Consider the following 16,093-nt stretch of genomic DNA (forward strand, 5'->3'; position numbering starts at 1 on the left):
CCGGTTCCTTGCTCCAATCAAAATCTTTCTTTTTTCCCAGTCTCACTTCTCATGAGATTCACCTTTTGTGCAGTAATGGCTGACTTGTAATGAGTCCAGGCCCTTCCCATGCTTATCTAATCAAAATATTAAATGGTTGTTCTTCCTATTATCATAGTTAACAATTGCATGCATCGTCTGCGTATGAGACCTGGGTAACTAATGGGGTCAACATTCCAGAATTTTTGGTGTCTATATTGCTAGTTTCATTGACATGTTAGACTTTTATAAATGAGCATTTGTTCACATGCTAAAACTATTTCTTTAGTATCCCAGTTATTGCTGCATGTTTTTCCCCCCTCGCCATATGCCACAGGTTGCATACAACAACAATTTGACATAGACAATAAAGGTTTAGCTGAAATGTTATATAATTGATGACAATAAATATATTAAACCCTTCAAACATTTTTTGGTTTTGGTTTGATGCCAATTTTATGTGTTATAGCCACTGACAATTCAGTCAGGGATTCCAAGATGTTATATTCAACATTTTTTTTAAATTCCAGCAAGGACTCCGAAATATGATATGGATTCTGTCATATTCTTCAACAAATTAGGCAAGTATTCCAAGCTGTTAAATGGAACATTTTTCCATATCCGTCACAATGAAATGTTTTAAGTAATTTGGATAACAAAGTGACTGCAAGAAAACAACCCTATTAGAAGTGAGATAATTCGTGACAGTTAGCAACCTTCCTTGTGAGTTACTTGTTCCAACTCGTATCACAAGTCCCTTGGCATCAATCAGTTTTATTAAGTAGGGATGCAAATAAGTACACCATCAGTATCTAGATTGCTTCCTGTGTGAAGTGCCCCATAACATAAACGGGGCACTGAACAAGACACCATAAGCAATACAAAAAGGGATGCTAATATGAAAGCAAATTAGCCATTTTAGTATCCTTTTATCTGGGATGTTAAGAAGTTTGAAATATCCAGATTTGAATATGGCTTTGGCATTATGCTAAAGCACAAGAGGCACAAGAAGGGGCATTAGTTAAGTGAACTTTTCATTTCTTTCCTGTGAATATTAACTCAAAAAATCAACTACCAAATGAATCGATTTGTCCCATATTTGGTGCTCACCCAAATTTACCTTAGAACAAAAAGAAAAGAGTTTTCCTAAGAATAGGATGGCAAGAACAATCATCCCCGAAAAAGATGTTTGTGGAAAAGTTCCTAGACTTTAACTGGATCCTCGTGCTCCTTGGCTGCCGGTAGTTTGGGTTCTGGATCCTCATGCTCTTTGGCTGCCAGCAGTTTGGGTTGATTATACGAGGTTGCTGACAGTTTTTCTCCACCCAAAAGTCTCCTTTCCCAGCGATGCCGTCTTAGTAATATTTTCTCAGCTCTGTAGAATTTTTTTGCAGGTAGAATTTCTGTAACAACTTTTTTGTCCAGCTTCTTTTGTTGTCTCTCAAGTGATTGACGTGCAGCTTTCTCCTGTTCTGGTGAATAGAAATAAATGCCAGATCTGTATTGCGAACCCAAAAAATATCCCTGCAAAAATATTTTAAGCATTAGATTAAAAAAACCTATTCCTTCCCATGAAAATCCAATACTGCTGTGATTTGTCCTAAAAAAGAGCAAGAATTTTTTTTTTCAATCTTAACACTTGTTGCCCAAGAACTATGTTCTTGAAGCTATGGTGTGAAGGTTGACAAAGTTCATCAATGTGTATAAGATAAGCTGAAAATTTGAAAGGCTTTCCATGCACATGCACATGCCGATGCCATATATTCAACAAAGTATTTATTTTATGGAAGATGTGAAGAAGAGAACTTTAATTCTACAGAGGAAATTCAAGGAATGTAAATCCTCTAAAATATGTATTGAACTCAAATTCATTTAGAGTTTACACTTAGTTTTTCATATCTGATATGTATTTAACTCAGACTTTGATTTATATATAATGGAAATCAGTAATATGTTCTACAAATTCAGTGTATATATGTGTTTTTCAAGAATATTTAAGAACTATATATTTTCAAATATTCTATAAATTTGCTTTGTTTTTGCCATTTTTCCCCATTTTTTGCAGTCCCGAGTTTTCAAAAATTTTGGGTCAAAAGAGTTATTGTCAAGTAAGAGATTTTCATCTTTGATATATATATATATATATATGTGTGTGTGTGGAAGCTTGACAGGATAATTTGATAGGGTGCCCTAGAGATCCTCCATCCTAGGCCCAAGGGCAAACTTTGTCCCCCTTGGCCTCATGTGGCCCGTGCCAAAATGAGGTGCCTAGTGAGGTGTCCTATCACCGTTCCCCTCAATCTTATCGCTTATATCCCACTTCCTATGATTGAAAATCACACATTCACCATGATAGAGATCATGAGGGTGGTTTACCACATGGTGTCTAGAAAGTCCACCCTTCACAGACCCAAAGGCAGTACCCTTCATACTCCTTTGGCCTCATGGGACTCCCCAGTCATATACCCTGAGGTGGCGTGTCTGGAAGGGACCCCAACACCATTCCCCTACTAATAACCTCCCCCCCTTCCGATCATGGCTACAGCGCATTCAGATTATAAGTAAACATATACAAATCTCAGTCAATTTACAAAATATCCATGATCAGATCCATGCTCAGAAAATGTATATGTTGAAATAATAGCTAGTTCGGATCAAATATAAGTATTACTTGTATTGGGCTGGACCCAAACACATTATGTAACTTGTAACCATTAAGGATGTTGATATTTGTAGCTAGGTCGGATCCCTTCTAGGGCCGACTTAGCACACTTAGCATGTGTATGGCCCTGTCGGCCTTAGCCATGTTTGCTATCACATTTTGTTACATAAATTCTTGTTTAGGTCTGGCCCTATTTGGGCGGTTTATGTAACTTGCAAATATGAAAATTGGGTGTGACCTATAATGTAACTAGTGGATAGGTCAAGTCCTATATTGAATGTAACCCTATTTGGGCGGTTTATGTAACTTGCAAATATGAAAATTGGGTGTGACCTATAATGTAACTAGTGGATAGGTCAAGTCCTATATTGAATGTAACTTGTATTGAGGTAACTTGTAGCGTGTAGGGCTGACCCTATATTGGGCGCCTAAACTAAAGCATTAAATTGCTCCTTGTTGTAAGCCGACCTATGATGAATTGGGAGGCTAAGTCTCATATATATACAAAGTGTGAATCATTGTATCAATATACAATTCAGCGAACAATATACACACAGCGAATATATTCTATAATCAGCAGCAGTGATCACCGAACTATCTTTTGGAAGACAGCGAACTGATCTTGAAGGCAGCAAATCATACTTTTGTGACTGCGAACTGTTCTTAGAGGCAGCGAATCATACTTTTGTGACTGCGAACTGTTCTTAGAGGCAGTGAATCATACTTTTGTGACTGCGAACTATTCTTACAGGCAGCGAACATCATCCTAAGGCTGCGATATATCATTGAAGGTAGAGCGAACTTCATCTCAGAGTCTGCAGCCCTTCTTGTGACAGCGAATATCATATCTATTGCAGATAAGTTCATCTTTGTATATTTGCCCTAGGTTGAAGACATTATATTACTGTGCATATCTTGCTGATTGCTTGAAGTGTTGAAGCTCATTGTAAAGATACTGACTAATTATTGCATGATAAGATCTGAGATTTATAGCTAGGTTTTTCACCTCCAAGAGGGAGGTTTTCCCAGGGTAGTTTGGTGTTCCTAAGTGTTCATTATTTTGATTTTATGTCATTGCTGTCATCTGTGTGATCCTAATTTATCAGTCTGATCCTAAAATTAACAGTATAAACAGTATTATCAGCAACATATAACTTGTCATAAATATGCAGCAGAAGATATATAATGACATTATGCGATTCTGAATTAAAGGTAAGCAGCAGTGTGTTAATCTGGAAAATGCAGATATAAACATGATTACTATGTATCGTACCACCAAACAGAATGTGTAATCACACAACTGGGAGTTAATATCGCTGTAGCTTTTCCAGTCTAACCTCCGATGCCTTCCTTGATGCTAACACTTTCCCCTTTATACCCCCTTCATGGGATAGGTAGGGTAGCGTCTCCTCACTAGGGGTGGAATTGTTTTGGACTAATGCGCCCTTTCCATTCCTGATCACTCCTTTTAATTACTTTAAATAGGATTAGTTATCCTTGATCGATGTGAGGAAGACACAAAAGATCTTCTCGAGAGGTGCTAATGAATATATGTTGGATGAAATGGAACGATCCATATATGATGTGCTGTCCATTAAGAAGAGATCCACAATCTACATGGTGCGCTGTCTGCTGTGAAGAAAGTCCACAATATACGTGATGCGCTGTTTGCTGTGAAGAAAGTCCAAAAGTCCACAATATACATGATGCGCATGTCCACTATGAAGAGGATCCACGATCTATCTGGTCGCAAATTTGGGGGCATGACACCAATGACATGCTTCCAAGAGTGTTGTCTAGCAAGACCGCTGTGAAGATTTGGAAAGGATATTATGAAGGATGCAAGTGGTTTCATAAGGTTGTCTTGAGGACAAGATAACTTTTTAGGCATTGGGAGAGTTGGTAGGATATAAAGGGTTCTGAGGCACTGCAAATGTAATTTGTGTCATTTCTAGAGTCCTAGACCCATATATCCATTATATACCATTTAAATAGCCTTAAAACACCTCTAATATGCCTAAATAAGCTATAAAAGTGTAAAATATCATAGGAGAAAATGTAAATTCGTGGAAATGAGATAATTAAGTGTGATTGTGAAAGGATATGATGGAAATGCATTATGAAAAGGCATTAAGAGGCTATATAATGAAGGGAAAAGTGGAAGATAAGAATGTGGAATTATGTTAAATCATATATAAATAAAATATTTGTGAGAATAATGAAGAGGATAAGTGTTACCAAAGCATGAGGAATTGATTATAAGACATGTATAATCCATTAAAGTAAATTGATATATGAATTTATATGTATGGTGGAAATATGAGTGTATATAATTTATTATAATTGAGTTTATACTTATTGCATATCTAGTTCTCCCTTTTTATTGCATCACATTGAGGTTTACTGCATATAATAGAATATTAATCTTAGACAACAGCCAAGGTTTTTCTGTCAACAACATTCTAGGCATGAGGATGTGTCAAAAAAATGTTGAGGACACATCCCCAAGGAACATGGTAAATTTCTTCCCTTGTGGTGTCACTATGAGATCTATTTCTCATAGCATGAGTGAGAAAGAGGATCAAAAAGAGCCTATTGGGGTTCAGTCACAAACTTCGAGTACAAATGTGTGGGGGTGAGGCAGCTAATTCTATTGGCAATGCTAATTTTAAGTGCTTTTCCAAATTATTAGAGGATTTTGCCAAAGATCACTTTAGTAAGAAGTCACCTTTAAGAGAATTTGCAACTAGATTGCAAGGAAAACTTGGGGCAAAGGGTGGCACTGGGCCATGGAGATGTCATTTCTGTAAACTAGAATTTCAAGGTGGCATCACAAGAGTTAATTGCACACCTTTATGTCACAAGCAATGGTGTAAGAGTATGTAAGGGATTGTCACTTGAAAAAAATCAAAATATATAGAGTGTACGGTTATGTTGATGACCAAAGTCTTTACCTGCTGCTTTGCCATTGAGGGCTCCAAATCCTACTAGTAATAGAATTGCCCCAAATCACAAGTTTCAACTTGTTCTACATCTACTTTTCCATCTAGTTCAAGGCAATTGCACAAAGCAGAGCAAATATAGAATCATAATTAGTGATATTGCAAACACAATGTTAAACTTATTCAATGTGCAATATTTATACGAGGCAAATGATGCCATTGGCAAATAATTATTTGCAAATAGCATTCCATTCTATGTGGCTCACTCTCCTTATTTTAAGGAAGTTGTAGCAAAAATAATCAAAGTAGGACCATCATGTGTGCCACCCAAGAAGAGAAAATTGAGGACAACAATTTTGGATAAGAACCATTACAAAACTAAAATTCTAATGGAAAAATGAAAGCTACCTAGGTCACTTGTGGATGCAACATTATAATGGATGTACGGATGGATATGAGGCATTGTCTACTCACCAACATTCTGATCACATGTATAAAAAGCCCTTACTTCCCTAGGGCTATTAATTGTTTAGAGCACCACAAGGATGTTGATTTCCAATTCCAAATCCGTACAGATGCTATTGAGGAGGTTGAGCTAGAGAATGTGGTGCAAGAAGTGATAGATGCAGCATATGTATGCAAAACTACAAGGATATTGACTGACACAACCTACAAGCATATTTGATGGAATTTTTGTTGTGTGAATGACATGAATAAAGCCCTCAAGCCCACAAAGAAAGCCAACTGGATCAAATAAGTGGTTAATGATACTAGTGATATGCACACGTTTATCTACAACGACCATACTTCACTTACGCTATTAAGGACCCCCTATAAGGAGTTTTTAAAATCTAGAGAGATTAGATATGCATCATACTTCATCTCTTGGTGAGGATGTTTGAGTTGCAAGTGGCATTGCAACTACTGGTCATAAACAACAAAGTGGAATCAATGGCCCAACTCTAAGTCAACGTAGGGAACAAGAATGAAAGATGTGGTGAAGAGTGACACCTTTTGGGCTATTGAGAGATACATTGTTGACAGCATTACTCCAATGTTCAAAGTTATTAGATATAGTGATACAAATGCACCTAGCCTTGGAGAGGTGTATGAGTGCACTGGTCGTTTGCTTAGCCAAATGAAGGCCTTTATACAAGAGAAAGATCCCACATTAGAGTTCTACAATCAACAAATTCAACCAATCATTCATCACCTACGGAAGAAGCCCAACACTCCCTTGCATGTGGCTGCCTATGCATTGAAAACAAAGTGGTATTTGCAAATACTAAGCAAAATTACTCCTATATAAGATTCTAAGGTTAAGGCATGGTTCATGAAGACCATTCAAAATATGTATGATTCTACATAAGCCAACATCATTTGTACTAAGTGGACAAAATTTGCCACTCTTAGGTGACATTTAGAAGAGGCCTAGATGAATAGAGAGAATATAGCATAAGAGGATCCAAATCTATTTGGACTATAAATGGGCCTAATTATTTGACAACCACATTAGCTATTCATTTGTTGTTCTAGGTTTCTAGTTCTATTGCTAAGAGAAACTAGTCTACTTATAGTTTCATCCACTATTAAGAGAAACCGACTTACCACTAGGGGGACAAAGAAGCTTGTAGATGTACACAACACCTTGTATCTCATCAACCATAGCACACTTATGTACAAGGAGAGCCCAAGAGCCCAATGGAAAGTGGAGCCTGATAAGCCAACACAAGTTGATGAAGATATATAGCACAAATAGGGTTGGTTGCTCTTAATTTGGAAGATCTTGAGCTTGAGGAGTCTAACTGAGTGATGAGGAGTTTGGCATAGACTTTGGGGATGAATGATGGTTTGAGGCATTGGGACATTGGCCAATTGTATTTTTAAATGTAATCATCATTTTTAAATATCATATAAATATGTAGATATTCAGCACTCTCATTATTCATTGAATGTACTATCAAATATGTTTGAGTATTTCAAAGTTTCAATTGTTATTCCTTGAATATTTCTTATAACTTTTTTTTGAGTGCTATATATGTTTGCGCCTCCATCCCCTCACCATCCCCAAATCTACACCATTGGTCGCTTCATCTCAAAGACTCACCCCAACCAACCCTTGTCTCAAGACTCCATGTCAAAATGTCATTAAACAATAAATTATGCACAAGCTCAAGACACAAGAATTTTCTTTTTGCTTTTCTTATTGAAAGTCACACGAAATGTAGAAGCAAAGGATTCACAAAAAAGTGAATCCTTATTCTTCAACCTTCATCAAATAAGATTTTGATTTTGTTTTCTTACTTTAAATTTCATGAAACATAGAAGCAAAGGATACCGTAAGAACCTCAAAGGCCCTCAACTCTGACAACTGTAGTTTAGTTGACCATGTTGCGTTTTAAGTTTGTACTTTGCAAATTTTGAACAGCAAGTATACTCTAACTATTACAAGCTCAAAAAACAACTATAGAGAAACGCTAGAAATCAATAATAATTCAGTGGTAGCCTGATCAAACCCTTATTACATTTATTCAACCTTAATCTACCCTCAATACATGAACAAACATTATTATATAGGAACTGAAAAATACCATGAAATTCTAGAAACCCTTATTCCTTCCTTGCTGTCACACACAGTCCATAATGACAGCCTGCTGTAACTTACTCCAGACTGACCTGTACAGCTAACATGATGGCTCAATAGATGATTCCAGGCTAAGCGCACCTCCAGCTATTTTTATAATATTTTTTGATTCCTCCAACATGCAAATCGCAGACCCTTAGGTGATTGGCGCTACTTCCCAGGCAGCCGTACAGCCACCAATAAATATCTCCTTTGGGTACCTCTGTTTCCCTGTTTGCTGCTGCAACAAAATACTGAAGAATAACGATGCCTCCCTGACTAATAAGCACAAACTTGGTCCCTGAATGAAACCAACTGGAAGAGCAAGATCAACTGATATTTCACAGCCTCTGATGTTGTTGCACAAGAATCCCACGTTTTCTTGTACCGATACCTCTAATCACTGCAGAAGAATCTTCTGCTGAAACCCTTGGCCAAAACTCCTCTCAGAGCTCCCAACAAAATATCACAACTTAACATAATGAAAAGAAGAACAAAAATCTTCTTTTATCTCCTCCTCTTAGGTTTGGCGCGATTTTCAAGAAATGTACGATTTTGGCATTAAATGAAATTCTTAACTTTTATTATTTATTTTTGACTATTGAAGTATAAAAAATAAATCACTTTCAATTTAATATAAAAATTGGCCCCATCTGATGAGAAATAGACCCTCACTTAAGTTGTAACTTTAAAGTGACTTCTAAAACATTAAAACATTAAAGTTCTTCATTTAATATTTAATTAAAGTAATTAAATATTAATATCTCTCTAAGTATCCATCAGAATTGCCTGCCGTCAGAACTGGAGACTGCCAAACCATACTCTGCCCCTGCCCAACCCACTGGCTATAAATAGCAAGACTGCTAAAAATAGAAAGTATCTCAACCGGAGTCCTGGAGACCCCAAACAAAAGCCAGTCCTGGAGTGCTTACTCTAAAGATGAAGAACAAACTCCGAAGGACCCTCTAACCAACCTCATCAGCCTACGAGGGTCAGTGATAGGCTAATCTACTCAGCTGCCATATGTCAACTAGAAGGGGACATCACAAATACACAAAAGATGAAATTCTAATGTGACTTACAAATTTTAATTTTTAACCAAATATTGATGCAAATTTGCAAAGAAAAATGCTTATAGGTATTATAACATACAAATTTGAACACCTAAATATTGCTGTTTTAAAAATTTTAAAGAAAAATTGGGCATTTGTAAAGCTACAAACTAAATTGTATAGCAACATGCATCACTTGGGCCTAAATTAGTCAACTAAAATTAGTATTACTAAATTGTACAAAAAATTTTAAAAAAAGAAACTATCATAAAGGGCAAAAGATTACCTAGAGGCTTGAAGAATGCATTGATTCAGCATTTGATAAGTTTTCGCACTTGCTCTTACTCTCACTCTTGCGAATGTCCTCAATTGCAATCTTTCTCACTTTTGCAAGCTTGCACCTTTCAACCTTGCTGTTGAAACTTGGGAATGATTTGAAATGAGGCTTAGATGCATATTTAAAAGTTTTTTTGCGACTATTTAATGTTTAGGTGAGGCTCATTGACCAATAGGATTAGGGTTTGTGCCATGAAGATCCAAAAAACTTTTTGATTTTTTCTTAAATTTGACTTTTTCATTGATCTATCCCAGGGGATGCTGTAATTTCCCTTTTTTTGAAATTAAGCCAAGTTGAAAACCAAAACACCCATCATACATTTTCTGTGGATTTTGGGAAGTTTGCAGTAAGGATATTTGATTGAAATTATAATAAAGGCGGCCTCAAGTAAAGTTAAAATATAAAATATAAGGCCTCTTATGATTAAAGTATATTTTAATTTAAATAATTCCTCTCAAATGTCAATCAAAGGTCACGAAGGAAATTTGAAAAGTTATGTCTTTTGGAGGAAAATTCTATTTAATAGAGGCCAAGCAAGGAGTAGGGTATATATTTGATGAACCATTTTTGCTTTCTGACCTCTAGTCCTTATTAAAAGCATTGGACTTTGTTTCAATTAACCTGAGAACAAAAGCCCTCTAGGTCTAAAATTGTAGGACAAAAACCCACAATTTCTTTAGAGTGATTTCATACAGAAGTCACAATTGGGCTGAATTACTGAAATTTCAGATTTTGCTTTGTGTGAGATTTATCTAATTATTTTGAAAAGTAAATGAGAAATTGATTTGTATTTTTAAAAAATCATTTTTTTTCTAATGGCTGTTTACTTTGCAAAGCATAAGCCAAACCAATGAGCCTTGTACGTATCACTTGATGAAAGTGATCCACTGTTTATCGCTTGCCTAACCTTTAATCATCTTGCAAGTCTCAAAGGAAACCATGCCATACAGTTTCAGAATTCCTAGTTTTCTTATGTCTGATCGCTGCCAAAGAAGGAGATTTTCCACTGATATAAGGGGGTATAATAGTAAGTTTGAAGGTTGAAGTTTATATGAGGATTCATTGATGCAAGCTATATGATTTAATTGAGATTTCTGTTTGTTGTTGCAGTCTGCCTATGATCTTACAGTTTATAAAATTCATCTTACATTCTACAATCTGCCATACACTATCAGAAGGAAGTTGCAGGCTTTCAGAGGTTTCTTTGACAGCCAGTCCATGTGAGTATCAGCTATACTATTTCTACTTAGTGAATAGTGTCTGAAATAACAATACGAAGAGGCAAGAATCAATGTGTAACAACAATATTTAAAGCAGAGTTTGCTCCATCCATTTCCATTATCCAGCTGGATTTATTTCGGCTATACCCTGTAAGGATTTCATATTGATAAAAACATTATAACCTTCCTGTGCAAATTCATTAGCTAGGGTTTGATATATATCATTCATATCCCAACAAATAAAGAAAAAATGTAGAGGGGATATTACAGATGCCAAGGACTCACAGGTGGGTTCAGGAGATGCCTAGGAGGTCCCCTGAATGTCTCGAGGATGTCCTGGAGTCTCAGAGACGTCCCCAAACCAGGGGGATGTCCCAGTTATGTGGCGGTAGAAATAGGAGGGTGGTAGGGCATGTCCTCCATGGAACAAGGATAATAAAAGCCAAAGAAAGGAAATCTCTATCTTATGCCCTAAATACATCAGATTTAAATCTGATGTCAGATTATGTTTTGTATCTGCTTCTATACTTGTCAAAAGCTCTTGACTATTTTCGATGTGAGTTCTTTGTCTCCAACATTTGGAGATTGAGTTACCTCACTCGTCCTCGGGGAAATGAAATATAATGAGGAATCATTAGTTTCCTTAAGGCATAATAATGATACTCGAGTTTAATTTGCCTGTCTTGGGCTTGAGCTCGGCGAACATTCCCCCAAAACTAGCCATTTCTTATAAAATTGAATCCTCTGTGCTGCAAACCCAGTCTTTTTATATTTTTTTCCTTGTGGGTAAAATAGTTTTCCAGCTTCAAAAAAATCCTTTAATTTCGAGATGTTCTATTATTTAGTGGAGAGTCTCCTCGAGTCGGTGGGACGGGCTGGGGCTCCCTAGGCTCAGGGCTGCGGCAAGTTTTCCCATGTTTAAAAGCATATTTATTTAAAAACCCGCACAGAATAACCAGAAGAGCTTTGCCAAATATGTAATCTTGCAGAAATCTTTCATCTAAAAGCACTTATACATCCCCAATCCCACGCCCTTGCCACACCAGCACTTCCAGCAAAACCCCCTAATAACAGATATCCAGGTTATATCATACATATCAATATAAATTAAAACGGTTAGTATTTAGAGATACCTGGCGATTCTTCTGGGTAGGATCGTGGCATTCCCAAAAGATGTCCAAAAGCTGGTCGTAAGAAACTTGCGTAGGGTCGTACTGAATCCGCACGACCTCAGCGTGGCCGGTGTTTCCTCCTCTAACTAAATCACATCTGGGATTATGCAGGTGCCCCTGGGAATAACCCACATGCATATTCGTCACGCCGGGAGCCTCCAGAAACGCCTCCACGACGGACCAAAAGCGCCCTGCCGCGAACTGGGCAAACTGCTGCCCTTCCTCGGGCACGTCATCGTCCGGCCCCTGTGCTATGGACGCCCCGTCATCCTCCTCCTCTGTTTTGCTTTCATTTGAAACTTCTGCTGACCTTCGTATAATTCTCAAACTTCTATGCTCTGATTGGGTGTAATTGTTTAAAAGCGCAGAAAAGTGTGTGGATATTTTAGCTCTTGTTGCTGTGGAGATATGCAAAGAAGCCCGCAATGGTTGCAGAGATCTGCGAGCGAGACTTTGCGTGGATCCAACTGTGATCGCGGAACCCACCTGCAATACAGAAGGAGGCGGCATTTTCTGTTATGAAGCTTTGAACTGCTATTTTTTTCCTGTTGCTGCTGCTCTTCTCTGCAACTCACAACTGAAGGAACCCCACCACATGCTCTTATTTTCTTAAGGAGATGTAAGTTCAGATGTTGTTTAGAACTACTAGGATAAGAACAGAATGAATAGAAAGAAGACCTCTAATGTCCACGAGATCAAAATGGTTTAGGTGAAAGTAACTTATTACTTTTGTTAGGTGACAGTAACTTTGTTACTTTTGTTAGTGAAATGCTGAGATTATTCAATTTGATAATTCATTTTTTTCTTGTTCAATTATTTTTTATATTTTTTTTCAATTTTTTAAAATATTTTTTATCTATTTCTTTCATGCGAAGATGATGTAAATTAGTTTTTAATTGAATAATGAAAATATTTTATCATTTTTCAAGATAATATTTTATTTTTTTGTCTTTTGAAACTTATCTTTAATAAAAGTCTTAATTTCTTTATTAGTATTAGGGTAATTATTCAAGTGAATGTGTCACTTAATCATTCACATAATTTTGCTTCATTCATGACTTCTTTCTTTCTTTATGTAGCATCATAAATTGTACTCCTTTAAATATGAAGTCCAATTTCACACTCTCATAGCACTTGTTTTAGTGGTTCTCTCCTCTATGCATTATTGGGTCTCTTCTAGCATTTAATTAATGTTTAACTCAAGAATATGAGTCCTTTCTTACTTTAATTCTCATCAAACTCTTATTTTGGCCCCTATTTTAATGTGTACCCTTTATTGTTTTAATTCATTATAAGTCCTACCCCATTTCAAATTTCAAAACACTTTTTCCCCCACTTGAATATTATAATTTTTCATATAAATTATAGTTCTGGTATCAATATCCTCTTATCTCACAACCCTAAAATTTGGGCCTAATTTGTTGGGGCACTAGCAATCAACAAATAATGTCCGATGTTTTTTGGTTAAAATTTTAGGAGGATATAATATGTCAATCTTGTCATTTTCAGGTCTATATTCAATGCGAAAAAATGATTATTTTAAGTCAATCTTTTATCAATTTAAATTTATAATTTCATATATTAGCAAGTTACCTTCCTCATTTGTGATAGGAATCAATTATGCAAATTAGAGACATCCTTATGATGTGAATGCTCTGCCTTATGTGAAGTTCCAAATCTACAAATTCAAGGAATAATTAGCAACATTCCAGTCTTCATCAACATTTATTCATCATGATGAAAGCTTCAAGGGATGTTGGAGGATGAGACAAAGTCAACAACTGATTATTGGCTTGTACCTCTCCATAAGGGGTTAGGTATGATTCCATGTTATTCTCACATTTTTGCAATTAAGCTTTAGATCTAAGTTTTATTATTCAAATTATGTGGTTCATGCATTCTTGAGTTAATTCATGTTTCACATTTATCATTTCATTTAGGGTTTACTCTAATGCACTTGAATAGGACTCCAATTTATAATTATGCATCTCAGCACATAGCAATCTCAGACACACTTAAGATTCAGAGCACACACAATATTTTTAGATTCAACTTGGCTATTTGCAGAGATTACTTTAGTGATGAATATTCGCCAATGGCGATTTTTTCACGTCGGCGATCTGGGAAATGGCGAATATTTTGTGCCGACTGGGGGTGGCCATGTTGCCAGAACATTATCAATTTTCATCAAATTCACGACCCGATCACCATATGTTTTATGTAATTAAATGTTTCTATGCGAGGATTTCACCAATACAATATACAGTGGAGACACGGTAAATTTTATTTTTTTGCCTACACTCTCCAAGGTTGCCTTAATAGACGACCATAATTTGCCTATAGGCATATGAAGATTTGTTAGCCAGGAGGACCCAATTCGCCCAACATTTTGTCGATGCGTGTCTCCATTCACCCCAACTTTTGCCAACTATATTGTATTTGCCAATTATTTGGATGACCCATAATCACCTCAAAAATTACATAAGTCGTGTTATAGTTATGCGAGATTTGCCAAATATTTGCATACCATATAAATTTTCGTGAAATTCACCATATAAGGATTGGTATAAATACATTCAAAGATCAGATCTATCTCTACACAATCTAGTGGGTTCTAGGCTCTGAATTCTTATCAATAGCAAAGTTTTAGACCAAGGAAAATCATTGTTGTTGACTGCATTGGCGACTGCTAGTGACCTAAAGGTGAGCGATCATATTTTTGAAGTGTTATACTATTATTCTGAATTTATCTATATTTGTTTGCACTGTTGAGTTCATTCTTATTCAATGGGGACCCGTCAGTGCCAAGTGGTAGTCAGGAGATTCAGACCTCAGACATCTAGATTGTAGGTCGTAGGGCCAATGAAACATAAATTGTATTTTATAGTCTATTATTGCTTCTTCAACAAATTGATATTTTTTTGGTAGCCTTTATTTCGTTGGAGATGTCGAACACGAAGAAGGGTAGGAAACCTGAATGTGGGGAAGGCCATGAGAGGTCAACAAAAAGCAAAACGTTGTCTTTGTACTTTGGCTTTGGAATAGATTGTGGTGAAAGTCGGGAAGGTACATCATCACAAGTACAAGTACAAAATTCACAACCTACACCACATGTTGAAGATGGCGGCGAACCTGATATCTCAAATCGGGATGATCTTGAAGAAGATTATCTAGTAGATGCCCAAGTTAGCCGGAATGATATAATCGACTTGGGTGATAATGCCATTGATGATTATGCACGAAAGGGGAAAAGAAAAACCAAATCAAAAAAGGATCAACCACAATAAAAAAAAGGATCGGGAGTGGGATATGTCAGTGAGGAATTTTTAAATTAATTGGGCATCAAAGTATCCATTCATTGAACCAGAGGAGAATCCAATTGAAGGCGAGCCTCCAATAGAATGCAAGTGTAAGATTTGCACTTGGAAACATAACAAGGAAATTAGGTTGCAACTAAAATTTGACACCATAGAAAAGCATATGGGTAAAGTTAATGAAAAACAAATGATAGACGGAGTTGAAAAATCAGTGATAAGATGGAAAACAAAGGAGGAATGTAAGCATGTGAGGAACGTCGAAGAGCATTATTTTCATGAGAAAATACAGACGAAGTCTTTTGAAGTTAAAGGTTCTATTGAAGCTCGTTTTAGAAAAGTAATGCAAATAGAACAACTAGGAAAAGTTGTTCAGTTAAGCGTTGTTTTTTATATTTTGAGCAGAGGGTGTGCTATGATAGATTTCCCATCAATTAATGGTTTATTACACTTTTTGAAAGTTCCTAACTATCCTAGTAGACATTGGTCAGTAAACAGTGGATGGGAATGGGCAAGTTGTCTTGCTGAGGTTGAAAAAGAAGATGTAAAGGAAAAAATAAGAGAGTCGAACTTTATTGCATTTTCTTTAGACGAAATTACCACTAGTACATTTGGCTTCAAATTCCGACTGCAGTTCGTCGAGATTCTGACTACAATTCGTCGGACTGCCTACGAGCAACGTCGTCAAAAATTTGTAGTCGGACATTCTGACAGTGCTCAAGATCATCAAAATTTTGACGACATCGAAGACTC

General features: G+C 36.5%; 1 protein-coding gene across 1 annotated transcript; it reads right to left on the bottom strand.

The window, feature by feature from the left end:
* Positions 1 to 776: 776 nt before the first annotated feature.
* Positions 777 to 12,689, bottom strand: LOC131044276 (peptide methionine sulfoxide reductase A1). Its single transcript, XM_057977566.2, has 2 exons — positions 11,988 to 12,689; positions 777 to 1,542 (listed from the first exon to the last, which is right to left on the bottom strand). The coding sequence occupies exons 1-2, from the start codon at positions 12,534 to 12,536 to the stop codon at positions 1,222 to 1,224; spliced, it is 870 nt and encodes a 289-aa protein (XP_057833549.2). The 5' UTR covers positions 12,537 to 12,689; the 3' UTR covers positions 777 to 1,221.
* Positions 12,690 to 16,093: the final 3,404 nt, after the last annotated feature.

Source organism: Cryptomeria japonica, chromosome 10 (assembly GCF_030272615.1).
Source record: "Cryptomeria japonica chromosome 10, Sugi_1.0, whole genome shotgun sequence".
Lineage (NCBI taxonomy): Eukaryota > Viridiplantae > Streptophyta > Pinopsida > Cupressales > Cupressaceae > Cryptomeria > Cryptomeria japonica.

Coding starts and splice junctions, on each gene's coding strand:
- LOC131044276 (XM_057977566.2), bottom strand. CDS start 12,536: ATGCCGCCTCCTTCTGTATTGCAGGTGGGTTCCGCGATCACAGTTGGA. Junction 1,543..11,987: donor CTACCCAGAAGAATCGCCAG/GTATCTCTAAAT, acceptor ATATTTTTGCAG/GGATATTTTTTGGGTTCGCA.